This window comes from Prunus avium, chromosome 1, assembly GCF_965620075.1.
Source record: "Prunus avium chromosome 1, drPruAviu1.hap1.1, whole genome shotgun sequence".
Classification (NCBI taxonomy): Eukaryota; Viridiplantae; Streptophyta; class Magnoliopsida; order Rosales; family Rosaceae; genus Prunus; species Prunus avium.
In genome coordinates, this window is record NC_142284.1 from 60,449,932 (window position 1) to 60,468,273 (window position 18,342).

Below are 18,342 nucleotides of genomic sequence, written 5' to 3' on the forward strand. Positions count from 1 at the left end.
TTTGGTGCAAAGAAGCCTAACTGAAGAAAGTATAAACAAATCCCCACATGATAGAGAGTGAGCTGTACACGTACACAAACGAAATGCAAGAAAGACCAACCTTCAAAATAAGTTGAATTTGCTCCATTATAAGATTTTTACAGAATGGGGATTAGGAACAGTACAACCGATCGCATTCAACGTTAAGGGTCTTTGGATGGTACAAACCAAGATGAGCCGAGGTCTGATGTCAAAATTGAGGTTCAGAGTTTGGCTGACTTGTTTCCCTTAACAAAGCAACAACTACAAAAAGTGCTTTCACAAACTTGCTGCCTATTCTACCTAATCTAAAGCAGAAACATATTAAGATGTAAATCCAAGGAAATGGACCCCATTACCAATACATTGGTTCAAAGGAGTTTCTTTTCTTTATCCACCAAGTTAGAGTGTTTCGGCAACATCCATTGCTTCGCATTAGTGTACAAAGTTAGAAAAACGAACTGGGAGAAGCAAAGGAGCATAATCAAAGCTTCAAAAAGGAAAGGATATCTAGCTGGGGCATGCATGCTTAAATAAACAACATGAAGAATGACTGAGCACAAAAGAAAGACTCTTGTCACAAAGGATCTGAAGGCGCTTGTGTCCTTTGTGTCCCGTCTTCCACTCGACAAATGGTTTAAAAGTATAAAAAGAGCAGATAGTGACAGATAAGGTAGAACCAGTTTGTCACGGTGTAGAAGAGGAAACATTGAGAACAAGGCGCAAAGTGTCATCCAGGTAAAAAGAAAAGGTTCTTCCGTTGCCAAAAGACTTGCTGGCAGGAGAGGCAGCAAAATTGACTTCTCGTGCACTGAAAGTTAAGAGAAATAAGCATTTATGTACACTATGAATCAATTATGGACACAAGTTGTTACGCGGGAAAAGCTTCACTTGCCTTGGAATGAGAACAAATAAAATGAGAATGCGCTATTCAGCAAACCATAAAGGAAACCTTGCTTGCTTGGAGACCATATCTGCTGAATCATTGAAGGCAGGCAACTAGAAATAGTTGCACCAAAGCTGAGAAGCTTCAGGGTTTGTGTTGGAAACAATCTCTTCCACTTTACAAGAACCGAAGTGGTGCACCAAAAGTTAGCCACATAATCCTCAAATATCCCTCTCTCAAAAGGAGCAAGTCGAGAGAGAACCTGTACCATTCACCAAAGCTTAAGTAAATTAACTCCTGTCATGTGTGTGTGTGTGCACGTGTGTAAACGAAAGCAGAGAACGATATCTTTTTTTGTGGGTAAACATCTTGATTACTTTATAAACACCAGTATCCTATAAAATGTTCTTTCTTTACAAAACAAGAACTAAACAAATAAATCAAGTACTATTATCTTTTTAACTTATATTTACTGCGCCTAATGTGTACTATGTTTCTTAAAGTTGTGCTTGCTGTTTGCTTTAAATTAAACCCACACGACAATAACATCAATAATTTGGTGACTGAAGTAGCAAATTAACAGATGAGTCACACGTTTCAATGCTTGAGACATGTGATCCACATTCAACTGTGTCACATCCAGCACCAGATATAATCCCTATAACTGTGTCAAATCCAGCACACAGTACAACACCAGATGTGCCCTAGATCTTTTTCTATATTCTTATAGTTAACAAATGCGTGAGTATTTGCCTAAATAAATTTGTCATGCTTTAAAGGGGCCCCAAAAACAGAAGCACAGAGAATTGTGAGTTTAAGTTATAGCAGAAGAAGACATTCAAGCAAACCGACAAAATGAACTCTGTGCTTTTATTTTCCTTAATAAATTTGTAATAGTGCTTACCCCCAAAAAGGCTTCCATTGAATCAACATATGGCCACCAGACAATAAGAAATGTTCCTAAGACAACAAGGCCGAGTTTTAACACTTGAAGAAGTGGATATCGACGCCTTAGGCATTTACCCAGTAGGTGGCTAAAAAATGCAGGAGCAAAATATGCACTCATCTGCAAAAGAACATATCACATTCAGCAAGTAGAAAACCCCAAGCAGAGACAACCTTCAGGTGACTGACAAAGGTCAGAGCATATTTAATTGGTTAGTAAACGACTAACTAGAAACCTATTTGTTTTGCTCTACTCTGGCTGTATAGAAAGGTTATTTGATAATGTACCACCAGTGTAAGTTGCACAAAAACCCCTGGGCCAATCAATTGAATATTAAGCCAGGCCATTCTGGACCAAGTGTACTTTTAAAACGTATTCATTCATGAATAGTCTTAAAAGTGAAACCTTCAAAAAGCAGTATACATATCCTATGCGACTAGGCAAACATATTTATTTCCAGAAATTGTTAATTTAATACCCCTTTTGTTTGGTTTGCATGCTCCATAACATTTCTTTCTCACCCTTCCAAGTCAATAACCTAGCCTTTTCACTGATTCTATTATTTTACCATTTTTTTTTTCAATTTTTTTTTTTAACTTAGCAAATCAGCTTGAACGCCCAGTGGGCCACAAGCTCACCCTCAACCCCGTGGTAATTGGGATACAGATCACATACAAAGGCCAATGGCTGGCCATTGGAACTTGTTGGTTAAGAGCTGCTGAAGACAATTCACATAGTCTCAGCTAAGTTCACATAAGATTTCTTCAATAACTTATACTATTAAATGCTAGTGATATAATGAAATAAAAAAATTTGAGGGCAATTTGGGTTGGTTGAATCTTTGGAGAAAAGTTTATGTTCTCAAAGTGTTGAAAACATACCACCAAACAAGCTTATATTCCGCAAACTAAATTGTTGTTTTCAATTTCCATTTTCTGATTTCAGATAAAAGAAATAAACTATAACAAAACAACAGAAACATGTTTTCTGTTTTCTCCATGAACAGATTATATAAACACTTTCTGAAAGCAACAGCTAAATAACCCGTAACTATCCACCAATAGCTTAAGCCTAGAGTAACATATTGTCTGCAAGATACAACTTATTAAATCCTGCATGCATGGTTGAACTTCCAGTAGCTGGGCTCCTCATAACCATATCATAAAAAAGAAATTAACAAATTGGAACTGTCCCTTTGGAATGACTTCAGAATGTGGATCAGCTCTTTTGAAATGAAATCTACACATTGTTAGGTTTTGGAGCATCTTTAGCCTCGAAACTAAATCAAAATGGTCTAAAAATGAGGATTCCACATCCTCATAAATAAGCATGCTTTGGTGTTGTAGAATTCATTTGGGTGAATAAGTGGAAGCAAATTCATTTGGCCCTCCCCCTCCACAGGCTTGGGCCTCAATTGAAACCAAAAACAAGGAACCACGGTTGTCATTTAGGACAACTGAAAGAAAATTTCCAAAGCACTTACAAGAAAATTTATCAAGATAATTATGACTACAACATTACCAATGATAATAAAGACATCTTGTATATTTTGTTTTTTAATTACCCCATCACCTTTCATGTTTAGAAATCTAGCTGTCAATAATACACCCTAACCTGCTCCAAGGTTTTCCTTTTATTTGAGGTAAAGTTCAAATGTCCGGTAAAAATTTCAACAACAAAATTTTAATACCATAGATAAGCAAGAAAATAATAATCCCTAAGAATAAAGAATGAAACTTAAACAATCATGATATGGATTTTAAACTGAATCTAAAGATACCTGCTTGTGATTGAGAGCAAGACTGTATAGGACACAGGCTACAAGATCTTTGTCTGAAAGAAGAGAGGCAATAGCTCCCACAGTTAGACCCAAGCTGATGCAGTTGTACTGACAAAAATCAATAAAGACGAAGGTTTAAACACTAAGACAGTTTGGAATAAAAACTGTATGGGAGCAAACGAAAATGGAGAATGCAATTGGAAATGTAATTGTAAACCTGGAAATGGCCATGGTCAATTAGGATGAGACATGGATTAAGCAAAATAATTGCCATATGCCATGCTATGCCACTCATACGGCGACTCGGGTTTCGACCAGCATAGTAAACTACAACAAAGTAGAAAACAGCAGGAAAGAATACCAAGACATCAGATGATAACACTGTCCACCTCATGAGAAGTTTTCCCAAATAGGACTCATGGCCACGGGAAGTGAAGAGAGCAACGGAGTCAGGACTGAAAAATCTGAGGAAAAGACCATGTACATAACTCTGATAAGCAGTCAGAGGAGGGTAGTCAAGACCCCAGTATCTGAGATCATTGACTGTACTGTTACGATACCATTCCTTGAGTGGCAGATTGAGAGTGATTTCCATCCAGTGCCTCTGTGCTTCAAAGTCGCCATACTTGGGAGGATTTCCAGCACCAGAGTAAGGATGGAGTGAGACAGCCACTCGAACCAACAACGAAAACAATGCAATGGACAAGAATGAAGCTGTGATTCCCTTGTGGACCAACCACCACCAGGCGTCAGATTCATCATCACATTCAATAATGGGCTTTTCTTCCTTTCCCTTTTTATTATTAACTTTCCTTTTTGTGCCCTTTTCCATCTCTCTACTTCTTTCTTTGGAAACAAAATGCACAACACTGCACCTGAAACCCACCAACAGAGAATGGAAAGGAACACAAAAGACAATGAGAAAAATATCAACTATACGAATCCTGATACCAACGCTTCATCATTTCCGCTGTATAAAATAAAAAATCACGATTATATATCAAAACATTTAAGCCAACAATTGAGACTTGAGAGTAGTGAGTGCTTACAATTTCGGCGAAAGAGAAGTGAATAGATTGAAACTAGAGGAATACGGATTGGAGAAGGAGGTGTCTGAGAATCCGCGGAGCAATTAGAAGAAGGAAGACAAAAGATCGAAACTTTGGAATTAGATAGTGAAGAAATCTATTCCCAAGCCTGGAGAGAAATCTTGCGAACAGGAAGTTGTGAAGTTGGCTCTCTCGAGTGCTTCATTTTACTTTTTTTTTTTCTTTTTTCTTTTTTCTTTTTTATAATTTCCAGTTTATGTTTTCACCCTTAACATGTCACATTGCATTCTCTTTGAGGAATTTTATTTTATTTTTAATTTAGTTTTTCTCCTATTGTTTTCTAATGCTTTTTCAGTTTTTAATAATTTTTAATTTCTAAATCATTTAAAAACATATATTGTTTAATCCATATGCCGTTTCATGTCAACAATTTTACAGAAATTTTTACGAGCCTCACGGCATAATCATTTTGATGTTTGAGGTGTAAAATAAAGGATCATGTGCTGATTTTTCAATATTCTTTTTTAGAATAATGAGACTCAAAACTTCAGATACTGGATGATCTTGGAGTTGGACGTCTCTTTAGCAAACATGAAGAGAATAAATTTTTTAAATAAATAAAAAGGCAAAGAATTAGAGGTCAACCGGATTTGGGTTACCCGCAAATTTTTAATGGGTCGAGTTTGGTTACTGTTACTCTTCTCATTTAAGTACACAAGTAGCTAGCAGCCAACTAAGCCAAGTTAAGTAGCAGCTGCAGCCGAAAAAAAAAACCAAAAAAGAAAAAAAAATCAAAACAGAACCCCTACCCATTTATATCTTTCGCTGATTTGATTGGGTGATCAGACATGGCGAGCTGCAACAATGGAGGCGGAGGAGGAGGAGAAGATCAGCCGCCAACGGAAATGGCGGAGCTTAGCAAAACCCTAAAAGACGGAGAGAGAATTCTGGCGCCAACCCGACGACCCGATGGTACGCTTCGCAAACCCATCCGTATTCGGGCTGGGTATGTCCCCCAAGAGGAAGTCGCCATTTACCAATCCAAAGGTGCTTTGGTATGATATCATTCTCTTTACCCTTTTCCCTTCTGCTCACAAAACTCTCAGGAATTCTTTGTGGTTGGGTTAATGGTTATACTTCTAAATAACGCTTGTGCAAAGTTTGGCTGCTCAGATATCAAAGGAAAATAGAAAAAGGACAGAAGTTGGTAATTTGAATCCAGTAACGTTGGGTTTTAGAAGTTCAGTTTTTTCTTTTTCATTTTTGTAATGCAGTGGAAAAAGGAGATGTCCTCTCAGACTGGACCTCCAGGTTTTGATGATACTTCAGTGGATACAACAAAACCTAAGACTAAGTCTGTAAAGAGGAATGAAAGAAAAAAGGAGAAGCGGATACAGGTATCTCCATTATTGAGCCATTGCCTAAAATTTATTTATTGCTCTTCTGATTGAGTTTCGTTCTGTAATCATCATTCTTTGTTGTAAAGTGGATTTTAGCTAAAATCCTTTGTGCTTCAGTTTGTCATGCAAAGTTCGTGAAACTCCTAATGAGGAGTTGATAGGCATCATGCTCACCCAAAAGCTGGAACTTTTATGTGACTTGGGAGGAATTTAGATTACAACTAAACATAAATTTGTGGTCCATAGGTTTGGTCAGGATGAAAAATAATATTGGCACCAAAATGAACTGAAATAAAATACAAAATTAATGAAAGATAGTAATGAGGAAAAACTAAAAGACTCTCTCGTTTATGTAGACCTACAAACCCTTTAAATATTTCATTCTTCTTTCTCCCTTAAACTGGTTAATTTTTCAGCTATCTGCCCTTGACAACATTGGATGAACTGAAACTGGCAATGACAAAAACCAGGCTAAGCATTTGAAGTGTAATGCCTTACAGATGAATGGATGCTCTCTTGGCTTAGTCTGACAAGTAGCACATCCATTAGAATTGATGCACTTCTAAAGATAAGCTTGTCCATTGTTAGCATCCGAATGAATGGAGATTGATTTAGACGTGAGTGACTGTTTATTTCTATTTATACGGCTTTGTTGAGGAGTATCTGTCCTTTTCCCTTAACGCAGTTTGGTGCACCTAGGAACCTCCCCCATGTGGTCTGTTTGGATTGGGAAAGATCTTAACTTTAGATAATTTGGTCAAGAGAGGAGATCTGGTTGATGTTTGTGTAAAAGGAGACTCGCAGACTGAACTACCTCTTTGCTGCAGTTTCTTTCTACTTGGGGCTTGTTGGGTTTTTTTTTTCTTCTCTCTTGCAAAATCAACATGAATAGGTAAACAAATTGGGCTTACTTCTTTCTTCTGCCAAGGCATTCTTGATAGCTCTCCAAAGGATATGCAATGGAGGCCATGTATGTCAAATCTCCTAAATAGCAGCTTTCAAATGTTGGAGCTTTTTCTTTTTCTTCAATTGAACTTCTTGGGGGATTTCTTGGTGTTTTTATCCTAACGCTCAGGAAGAAGTCTTTTACATATATTTAGAAAGAAACTTCCCTTTTTTTTCACTTTTTCTATAAGCTTTATGGTGGTAGGTTATATTCCTTGTATATACTTATTATAATATTAATTAAATAAGAAGTAATAGAAGATGTGATTGTTGTGATTGTTTGAGGAGTGCTACTACGTGTTTCACTACTGATTGGGTGATACAGGGTCTCCATTGCAGCAGTGTATAGGATATTGATGCAAGCTTTAGGGATGTAAGTTGAAATTAGAATGAAGTACTACTGCTGGCAAATAGGGTGCTGATCTTGTTGAAACTGGTTGCAGGATTTCCCTTAACGCAGTTTGGTGCACCTAGGAACCTCCCCTGTGTGGTCTGTTTGGACAGCTTTAGGAAAGATCTTAACTTTAGATAGTTTGGTCAAGAGAGGCAAATAGGGTGCTGATCTTGTTGAAACTGGTTGCAGGATTTCCTTAGTAACAGTGAAGTCTGCTTTTTTAAAGGCTTCTAGAGCTAGCAATTGTAGAAAGCTGTGGTTTTAGGCTTTAGCTTGGTAGAAAAGAAGTATCCTATCATTGGGTTTTCTTTGGTTTTCGTTCTCTGATTTTGTTCGGGTGTGATGCAGTAGCTACAAGCTGTGGTATTCTCTCTCTTCTCTCTCTAAACGAATGGATATGTCTGTTTCCTTTGGTTTTTTCTTGTGTATCATGTGTAATGGGTTTGATTGCTGGGTTTCTCTCCCCACTTTTACTACCAGACCATGGAGGATGAACAGGCTGCCAGGACAGTGAAGATTAGGACAGAAACATGAAGCTGTGTTCTAATGTATAAATAAACAGATCCAATGCCTCATAGGACATCTAGTTTGAGCAAAGTTTGAACTGGTAGCACCCCACATGACCATATTATGATCTAGAGACCTTCTGAAGATTCCATGATCAGCTTTGCTATCACCATATTCAAAATCTATGTCCATTGGAGCTGCTTTAACTCTTACATCAGTGTTTAATTGAATGCTAAAACTTATTTTATGGAGTTTCTTTTTAAATAAGAAATAAAACTATAAAAGCCACCATTTTGGAAGGAGAGAGAGAGAGAGAGAGAGAGAGAGAATGTGTGTGGGTGTGTGACGTGCACACCCACACATTTCAACTTTAACAGAAAGTTGGATGGAATTCGTGGCAAGCTTATCATAGTTTAGGGGCATTGTAGTCGATCATTTTTTCAGGGAGCAAAGGGCAAAACTGGTCAAAATTCCTTTTTAAAATTGACCCCTTTTATGATTTTATTAGGCCAGTTTAAAGAACTCTGCTCAAAATTAGACGTTATATCTTGCCATCTCACATCCTCGACTTATTACCCTTCCAATTTTGCCTTCCAAGGGTGAAATTATAATGTAATGATGTTTAAAAGGAGCGAAAATAATAGGTAATAGTCCCTTTTTTGGTCCCTGTGTTGACTGTTGGGGTTTTTCCATGCCTTGACTAGCTGATTTAATAATGAGGATTCATCTTTGTTCTTTTTTACTAACAACATAGAGGAAGCACAAAGCACAGATATGGGGATACTTGATTTTAGACTAAAAGCTTTGCTTTTAAATTAAGTAAGAGGCAGTTTTCAATTTGGACATGCCTTTTCTGTTCTTTACTCAGGCATTTCTGTCATTACAGTTATTTATAACTGCACTTTTTGTTTTTTTGAATCAGTGTAAGTAAAAGCAAATCAGTCAATTCATTGTGGTTTGCAAAGTTACTAGTTTCATTCAAGCTGCTTGTTGACCTTTGTTTATCCCTGTTCTGCAGGCTGCTCTTGAAAAGGAGAAAACCTCGGAAAGTGGGGAAACTAAGGAAGAGGAGGCACCTGTTGAAAATCTAGGCCATGTATCAGAATCTGTCAAGTCATTGACATCTCAGATGAACGAGTTAGGCGTTTCTTCTAGTCCTGCTTTAGTTACACCTCCATCTGACTCAACAGAGGATTCGAATCCAGGGGGACCAGTTCAAGATATTGATAAAAAAATTCGAGCTCTTAAAAAGAAGGTATAATTTGTTATCCTTTTAGCCTTGCCTTGACATGATATAAACTATCTGTGTTCAATGTTGGAGTATAACTATGAAACCCATTTGGCAACTTAGGAAATATGTAGCCTCTTCCCTTTGGCCAGCCATTATTTTGTCAAAATAGTTTTTTTCTTTTTATGTGAAATTGTTAATTAAAAGCTATGTATCAGTCTCGATTGAGAATCTTTGGGGTACTTATTATTCTTGAGTGTTGTGTAAATAGTGTTATCCAGTAGAATAATTATTGCAACCTAGACCTGGTAAGAACCTTAGATCATTAAGGTTTCTTCAAAATCTTTTGTTTTGTTAAATACTTGAAAGAAATAAGCAAACATCATAATGTAAGATATTGAGCATAACATACTTCTCCTTGCATTCACCCATGCACATGAGTCTAAGTCGATGCCTTTCTTTTGCTTTAAATATTGTCTTAAACTCAGGTTTTGTACATAAAGATGAGCGAGAAGAAATATGCGTGAGTTGTCAGCTATTTTCCTTTGACTAAAGGAATTATTCTTGGGTTGAAAACAATACTTGACCAGTTTTCATCCCATTTTCCCCTTCTTTATGTTAGATGTCTGCTTCATTGTTAGTTATATAATTTGTCCTTGCACTGCAAAATGATTAAAGTTTTTTTCCCCACCTGTTTTAAGTCTACAATTTGGTGTAGAGAACCATCAGAAGCCACACTGTTATCTTGACATGATTTAAAAAGCTGTCAATTAAGTTTTCACTTACATGAAGGTTCACTTTTGCAGATTCGACTTGCCGAAGCTCAACAACAGAAAACTCATCAGCAAGATAATAAGTCAGAGCAGCTGGACAAGTTGACAAAACTGGAAGGTTGGCATAAGGAGCTAAAGCTTCTGGAGGATAAAAAGAAGGCTGAGTTGACTGCATCGTGAATGAGGGTGTGTTAGCATCAAGAAACCATGTTTTCTTTTTTCTTTCTTCCATTTATGTTTTTCTGATAAAGACATGAATGCTGAATTGTAGAAAAAGGTTCATCTATTCACATTTGGTTCTAATGAGTTTATATTATATGTGCTTTATACTAGGGTTTCAGTTCAAATATAGCACCTGATCCACCACTCAGGGTATATACCGTACCGTGTCTGTTCCTTTATATCGTGTTCATTAGTTGGCTTATTCATTTTTTTTGGCGTGCCTCATTTGATTACATCTAATCACAATTCATTTATAGACTTTGGGTCCCTTTTGAGTTTCAAGGTTGACTCATTCTTTCTTTTCGTTCAGCTAAAACTGGTGTTGGCATGGCATTATTATTAATCAAAGTTGTTAGTACTGTCCAATGAACAATATAAGCCAAATAAAATCTTAACGTTGTATGAGGCATCAAGAAACCAAGCCTCAAGGAAACCAAAGCTACCATCCTCCCTCTCACCCTGAGGGCCAATTTGGATGCAAGTCACAAACAAGCAGAGCCTCTCGGGCTTGACAAGACATGAAAAGTTTCACTTCCAAGTGGCTCATTCTCCGAGAGCTCCCAAGCTGCATGTAGGCCAGGACCCTTCCCGGTCTGGATGCATAAGGATCAACCGGTTAAAGAGAAGGGGATCCATAAAAACATATGCTATCCCCCTCAAGCCGTTGATCAACCAAATTTTATACCAACGTAAGCCTAGATTCATAGCAGCATAGCCCTCTCCTCCCTTTGAGGCCCTAAACCTTAAAAAAAGAATTTCTAATAAGGGCCCTTGTGGAACTGCTTGTATAGAAAGTATACAGGCACTTTTGCTCAAACGCTTTCGTTTAAAGCACTTTTATTAGAAGAATATCGAAACTTTTGTTAAAATTCCATGTGCTTCCTGGAAAAATACTTGGAAGCAGTTCTCCATAAAGCACTTATATGAATCTCACCCTTTAGGAGGTGGTCTGGAATTTTGTGACTTTATAAAAACGGTTATGTTTCTTACAGTAACTAGAGGTTTTACAAAAACCAGATAATACAACAGGGTCAAAACATACGCATCAAAAGTTAAAAGTGCAATAAGTTACAAACCGCCCAAAAACCAAAACAATAAACCTAACTCAAAAATGGCCCGAAGGTCAGCAAGAGTACAAAACACATCATGATTTCCCCCCAACCCAACCCTTAGTGTTGTATTCATATGCCATTGGATCTCATATCAGCACTTATGAGGATTCAACACCTGAATCATCTGGTCCTGGACCGTAGAGTTCGAATTCACCAGGGCTCCATCTGCTTATTAAGTGAAGTCGGAAGGTAGCCATCTTGATTCCCAACAAACGCTGTATATAAATTAGGTCACGCAGATATTAGTATCTCTACAAATTTATTTTAACAAATTTCAAAATAAAAGAAAATACATAACAATAGCAGCAGCAATATCAGCAATAAGGGCACAGAAATGGTGCATAAAAACTATATTCGGGAGTCGCATGCACCAAAAAAATTAAAATGACTTTTTTGCGAAGATCAAACTAATAAAAATCAACAAAGAATACAGGCACCTACTATACAGACAGTATCAGGTGTGGACTTGATCAGTACTGGCTGACATTTTTTGGAATGGCCGATCAATCAGCAAGCCATGGTCGCATGATCGGCCAATGCAAAAATTTCAGTCCACAAAATTTTCGGCTCAACAATAGGATTCAACAAAAATATCAAACAGAGTTTACAAACACAATATGCACATGATTGAACAAAACTAAAAGTAAACCAACAAAAGGATCCCCAGGTTTATAAAAGGAAAAGAATTGGGGTTAAGAGTGCCTTTTGCGCTTATCCACAATCGGATTCCACAAAATATACAAAATAGGGTTGATGGAAACAATACGCACATGATCAAATGAAGCACTACAAATAAACCAACAAAAGGATTCCTAAGTTTATAGAAGGAAAAATAAATGGCGTTTAAGACTGCTTAGAACATCTATAACCATAAAGGAAAAAAGTTATCCCATTCCGATAAGAACAACAAAGTAACTTCCTAGACAATAATTTGAGCATGAAACAAACCAGTATCCGAGCTGACTCAGGTGACAGAGACTTTCCTTCATCACAAACAAGGAAGTCTGAAACAAGCTCCACAACACCTGCAAGCATGGAAACCACATTTAGTCTTCTCTTGAGTGCATACAAAGACTAGAAAACAAAGACAACAAGTAGGTACCTTTGTTCAAACGAACAGGCATCCCTTGTTTACGTAGAAAGGGTTCCATCTCATGAGTGAACTGCTCCAAAGGACCCTCCTGAAGCTCCACCTAACACATTTGAAATAATATTCAATACTTCATGGTAGGATAATTGAACACTATCAACAAGACAAAAAAAATATAACCTCAGAAGGCAAATCTAGGGCACAAATGATACATTCTAGCTAGCCAACTAGTTCAAAGCAAGGCAGCAGATCACATTTATATGACCTCTCAAATTCCACATAAAATTTCCATATAAAACTAGTTACAACCAAAAATCTCAAAAAGAACCTTCTCTGTCGCTATGCTTCCCGTCCTTGCGAAATCATATTCCTTGTATTCGTTAAATAGCCTGCAAAAAAAATTTGAAATTATTACAACTTTAGACATAAGTACTTAACTCATGTGGTACCCTACAAGATCAGATCTCCACCAGAAACGTTCAATTAACTATTTTTCTAGGTGGCCTTGGTTTTATACACTTGGCTTCATATCAGCCATCTTCTACAAGTAATTATCCAAAATGCTGCAAATGTATTTCCCAAGCTTGTAAACATGAGAAAATGTGAACTTTTACCTTTCCACCTCTTCCTTCGGCAAATTGGTGAAACACAGTCCAGCATTTCCATGCAGAACCTAAGAAAAGTCAACAAAGGCATAAGACAAGAGATTCAACTAAAACAATAAAAAGACACTAGAAATTTTGCACAAAAGGCTTACCTTAGAAATTTTGTGGAGATCTGGTCTGATCTCATCGGAATCAGATCGACCTAAAGAAATTTGCATGACTTTGTTTGAACCAAGGAAAAATCTGAGAAAAATAACTTTGCATGATACACATACTCGTATTGTAGAATCCATGACTTATAAATTTTAGAGAATTTGTCCATTAAATAATTACATAGCTGCATTAGTGCAAATAAGTTAAACTAACAATATGAGAACAGTTAGTTTACTCAGAAAAGATGACCATTGAGAAAAACTAAATCTTTCCACAAAATACCTGTTGCATAGAATAATCATACCTCCAAAGCTAATCACACATCCAAAAGAATCTTTTGGGTAAAAAAATTTGGGTCGAAGATCAATCCTCAGCCAACTCACTTTTAAGTGTGGTTGGATATCAATAGGAAAGGTGATTTCCAATAGTTTTAGGGCCTTATTATTTGATTTTGGAAAAGCTACAATGGCTGGTTTTTCCAAAGATGCTTTTGCACACCTTCATAAAGCTTCCGGCTACTACAGTGGTTGCACTATTCAATATTACAAAATTACCCCAACCCAAACACACTCTCATTAGCTTCCAAAGACAACCCAACAAAGCACAAGGAAGTTGAAACTCTCTTCTCTACTTCTATAAGTTGTATCTCTCCTCACATACTTTAATTTCCAAACAAATTGTAAGTGAAGGTTGGTAGGAGGAAAATAAATTGAAAATAATGAAAATAAAACATCGAACAGAGGTATTCTATGTGCTCAACCCAATTAAGAACCTAAAACTGCAGTCAACTGGAATTCTTAATTCTTCTGAGGGTCCCAAAGATTGAACGCATAGCACCTAACTTTCGCATGCAAGTTTCTCTAATTTTCATTGCATGTTCTGAGTTACCACTACAACAAATGGGGCATCTTGAAATGAACTTACCTGCTGGATGATTTGAGCTGGTCTCTGAACTCCTTGAATTTGAGATTTCGCATGTTCTCAAAAGAGAACACATAAACGGAACTGTAATCTTCCGCTGCCTGCCTTATTGAATTCACAATGGTTTCTTTGTGTTCCCTTCCTTTCTTCTTTGTCTTGGAAAGTGTAACTGCAGCCACAACCCCAACCAATCATGAAATGGACCATAACATTATTCATACCATCCTCCGATTAATCAGACCAATCACTCAATTGCTTGCGAGAAGTAAAAGCAGAAAGAAAAATCAAAACTGCATAATATCAATCAAGTCTTAATTTTTAAACTTTTCAAATTTTCAGTTTCTAACACTTTACCAATTTCGAGCAGCCAAAAGCTTGTTACAAACGAAAATAATAATAAAAATAAAACACTGAAAACAATCCCAAAGTCTGCCCTTTCCTACAATGAAGGTCAACTACAGCAGTAGATACAAAGTAAGCTAATTCTCCTGAAATTGGGTATATCCCATAGCATTTCATTTCACTTTCATATTCGAAACTGGTAGAAACAAATTTCAACATTTCAAACCCAAAATCTGTTACATGGAAAACAAAAGGATACAATATGTAATAGCAAACAGATAAAATCACACTCTTCTAGTTCTCTTAGTTTTTTTCAATTTTTTTTATACGAGTTTTTTTTTTCAATTTTTAACAATGAACAAAAAACCCAAGTGTTGGTTGTTATCTGTGCTTCTTCTTGTACTTTAGTCCAAGACAAACGTATGGAAAAACTAAGTTACAGAAAGTTTCAGCTGACAGTTCGCAACGTCAAAAAATACGATTAATAACAAAAGGAAAAGGATTAGAGTTTGTTGTTTTTCCTTTAAGTTTTCTCGCGAACCAAACAACAAGAAGAGAGAAGGCAGACCTGGTCGATCGCGCTTAGACTTGGGCATCTTTTAGGGTGTGAGCGGCTTCTCGTTGGCTCTATGCTTTTGCTTCTGCAACTTCAGAAACCCAACGAGCGGAAAAGAGTTTTATCGTACTGTGCTTCTAGGGTTTTAAGTTGGCAGTGGAAGACGGGTCGGTTAGGCCCGGTTAGGAGGATGGGTTATAACTTAAAGCTGGCTGGCTGGCTAACAGCGTATAGCCGCGCGGCTATACTTTTAAAATATTCGAATATATTTACAGCGTATAGCCGAGCGGCTATACTTTTAAAATATTCGAGTATAGCCGCGCGGCTATACTCTTTAAATATACCATTTAGCCTTTAGGGCTAAAATAACACTTTAGCCCATTGAATTAGAGTTATTTCTTCAATTATTTTATTTATATAAGTGATATTGGGGAATGAGAATTTAAATTCTTTCCAATACCTCCAATTCTAATGATTTCTATAAATGAGCCCATTGGGCAAGAATAAAAAATTGATTTTATTTATAAGAAATAATACGAGCTAAACCCATAAATACAACAACAAAAAATAGGGATCTACCAACTCATTTTTTTTTGGGGGGTAAATACCACAAGGTGTCCCCACACCCAAAGGGTGTGATTAAATTCCCCGCTCGGGGTTCGGCTTGTCCCTGACCACAAAGTGCTTCCAACGGGTTTCGAACCCTTGTCATTGAGGCACTAGGTAGCTCGCCAGCTGGAGGTGGCAATTTACCAACCGCACCACACCTTGTGGTTAATCTACCAACAATTTGTGGATCAAAGAATGTTGAATTTCTAATCATACAATTGCTTGAATGCCTTTTGAATCTAATTTTCAATGTCCTAAAAAAAGTCTTGCTGGTATTTAATCTTGTTAAGCCCTAACAAAAACATAACTCTCGTCCCTAGTTTGTTCTAGCGTTAGAGTTTGAGAAATATATGTGGAAGAGAGAAAGAGACTCAACTCACAACAACTACTCAATCACACTCAAATACATAAAGAAGGGAATATATATATTTAAACAATCAACACTTTTTTTTAATTTACTATTCCTTTTCCTTGGTGTTCATGCAAACAACTATGCATGCCAGGCTCTTTAAAACACAAACGAAAATGGGTTCTATTTATCCTTGAAGAAGTCGGTGTTTACTACTTCCTCATTGGTAGAATGTGTGATGGTATGTTCATGAGAAGTTATACAATTAAAATGAGAACATAAATACTTATTCTCCAGGGAATACTAAATTTAACGATTAAGTACTTGTTGTCATTTTATTTAGTATTCCTTGGGTGATTTTGTGTTTGTTATAGTCTCAGCGCAAAGAGGAGAAAAAAGATTTGAAAATACTGAAAAATTAGCACTAAGGTTTATTGGGCCTTTTAAAATTTTAGAGAGAATAAGTGAAGTAGCTTACAAGTTAGCATTACCAACTTAACTTTCAAATGTACATAATGTTTTTCACATTTTCATGCTTCAAAATTATGAACTTGATCCGACACATCCTAGATTGGGGAGAGCCCAATTTAGATAAAGAACTGTCATTTGAGAAAAGATCAATACAAATTTTAGATCATAAGGAATAAGTGTTACATACGAAAACAATACAATTGGTCAAAGTTCTTTGATTACATGGGAATACAACAGAAGCTACATGGGAGTAAGAGAATGAAATGCATAAGAAGTATCCAGAAATTTTTCTCTAATTCCAATAAGTTTTTCTTTTATTTTAATTTTGAGGACGAAATTTCTTTTAGAAGGGTAGATTGTGAGAACCCGTATATTTAAATATATATATATATCTAAATGTAATTACCTGGCTAAGTAGGGTATGTATGTATATATAGCTGTTTAAATGTTTATAATACTATTCTAATAATTATATGTATTATATGTTCATAATATTTAAATTCCTTTTATTCACATAGTTCTTGTACGTTACTTTAATGATTTCCTTAACATTTTGTTTTAATTTTAGTAGTGGTGAATTTATTCATGCATATGGCTATCTAAATGGTGTAGAGTTTTTGACGTGGGCTTTTATCCTACGGGATTGATAATAACTGGAGTTAGTGTTTTTGTGTTGGAGGTATTAAAAAATTAGTGTTTAAGCAAGTGAGAAGTCGCTGTAGAGTTGGTGTTGGCCAAAGCTTTACATGCAAACAAGCAGGAGGTGGCAGTTTTTCCTTGCTTTCAGTTTGACGTGTAAGTCAGTTGTGCTAAAACCTTTTTATTTGAGAATGATTACTCGACAAGTGTCATTCCACTTGATGACTAATGTTTTTTTAGCATGAGCTGGTGATGTTGAGGAATTAATAATTATTAAAACTTGGAGCAAAGTTTATCAGTTGAAGTGCATCTTCCACCCATTAGAACCCATTGGTTGCTGCCTTAGTATTTACTATAAATAGGGGTCATTTTCTTTGATTTTGAAAACACACGACATTGCATAGCAGTGTATGCAAAGAGAAGAGAAAAACAGAGAAAGATAGAAAAGAAGAAATAAAACAAGAGAAAACAAGTGATGATAAAATTCTCAGGAGGAGTTAGAAGTCGTAGTTTGAGTGTTTTTTTTATTTGGAATTGGCTTTGGAAACGAGGTAGGGGGTTTCTTGGAGGCCTTTACAAAGATTGATTTAATTAAATTTCGTGAGCAATATATTATGCATGAATAGATAAAGAGCATTCATGCACTATTATTGTTAATATAATATTTTATTGAGTGGTTGCATGTCACTTAATTTAGTTATATCAATTACTGTAGCAAGATTTATGTCTCTACTAAGTTGTGGTTTCACTCACCCTTTAACAGATTTAACAAGTACTGAACCAAAACTCTAGGACTTGAGATGAACTTGGTATGTCTATAGAGTGTGTTGTAGTTGAATAATGAGCTACTCTTTTAGTGAACGCTTGAGTGGTGGTAATGATGTAAGATTTCGAATAATGTTGTTTCCGCTTGGAAATTCTATGTGAGATGTTTATTTATTTATTTAGTGTTTTTTACATTTTAGTTATAGTTTTTTTATATAATTAAATTCTATAATTAAGGTGTGAATCAAGTCTAAATCTGTGAGTTGGGACGTGACAAGTTGGTATCATAGCCTAGTGTTACTGTTTGATTAAATAGTTTTGTTATTTGTTGACATGTTAAGTACTTTTTAGGATGCAATCTGCATATAATAATGACACATGGGGAGGGTTCTAGGTGGGACGCAATGGTCTCATTCCACTAGAGGAAGTGTACCATAGCCGTCTTCGCCACCAGGCCTATTTAGAAACAGTTGTTGAACTTGTCGACATAGGATATAAGATAATGTTCTATACCCCAGAAATGCAATAAATGGTGGTGAGACATCGTTTGCAAGTAAACAATGTTGAGTCAATATCAAGTGG

General features: G+C 36.4%; 3 protein-coding genes across 4 annotated transcripts; 1 reads left to right on the plus strand and 2 right to left on the minus strand.

Moving 5' to 3' along the window:
- Nucleotides 1–84: 84 nt before the first annotated feature.
- LOC110764879 (ALG6, ALG8 glycosyltransferase family) lies at nucleotides 85–4,916 on the minus strand. Of its 2 annotated transcripts, none has more exons than XM_021967922.2 (6): nucleotides 4,680–4,916; nucleotides 3,848–4,505; nucleotides 3,631–3,738; nucleotides 1,809–1,970; nucleotides 914–1,166; nucleotides 85–829 (listed from the first exon to the last, which is right to left on the minus strand). In XM_021967922.2, exons 2-6 carry the CDS (start codon nucleotides 4,460–4,462, stop codon nucleotides 390–392), a joined length of 1,578 nt encoding a protein of 525 aa, XP_021823614.2. In that variant the 5' UTR covers nucleotides 4,463–4,505; nucleotides 4,680–4,916; the 3' UTR covers nucleotides 85–389. The 2 variants fall into 2 exon arrangements, with proteins under 2 accessions (XP_021823614.2, XP_088102691.1); XM_088246565.1 differs by having other exon boundaries at nucleotides 3,848–4,600.
- A 506-nt stretch (nucleotides 4,917–5,422) lies between these two features.
- PYM (partner of Y14-MAGO) lies at nucleotides 5,423–10,258 on the plus strand. The gene is made up of 4 exons (XM_021967919.2): nucleotides 5,423–5,734; nucleotides 5,954–6,076; nucleotides 8,944–9,180; nucleotides 9,960–10,258. Exons 1-4 carry the CDS (start codon nucleotides 5,528–5,530, stop codon nucleotides 10,104–10,106), a joined length of 714 nt encoding a protein of 237 aa, XP_021823611.1. The 5' UTR covers nucleotides 5,423–5,527; the 3' UTR covers nucleotides 10,107–10,258.
- Nucleotides 10,259–11,093: 835 nt separating this feature from the next.
- On the minus strand, nucleotides 11,094–15,091 carry LOC110764858 (Ribosomal protein L10 family protein). Its single transcript, XM_021967898.2, has 8 exons — nucleotides 14,940–15,091; nucleotides 14,033–14,198; nucleotides 13,108–13,198; nucleotides 12,965–13,023; nucleotides 12,679–12,739; nucleotides 12,363–12,453; nucleotides 12,209–12,285; nucleotides 11,094–11,475 (listed from the first exon to the last, which is right to left on the minus strand). Exons 1-8 carry the CDS (start codon nucleotides 14,965–14,967, stop codon nucleotides 11,359–11,361), a joined length of 690 nt encoding a protein of 229 aa, XP_021823590.1. The 5' UTR covers nucleotides 14,968–15,091; the 3' UTR covers nucleotides 11,094–11,358.
- Nucleotides 15,092–18,342: the final 3,251 nt, after the last annotated feature.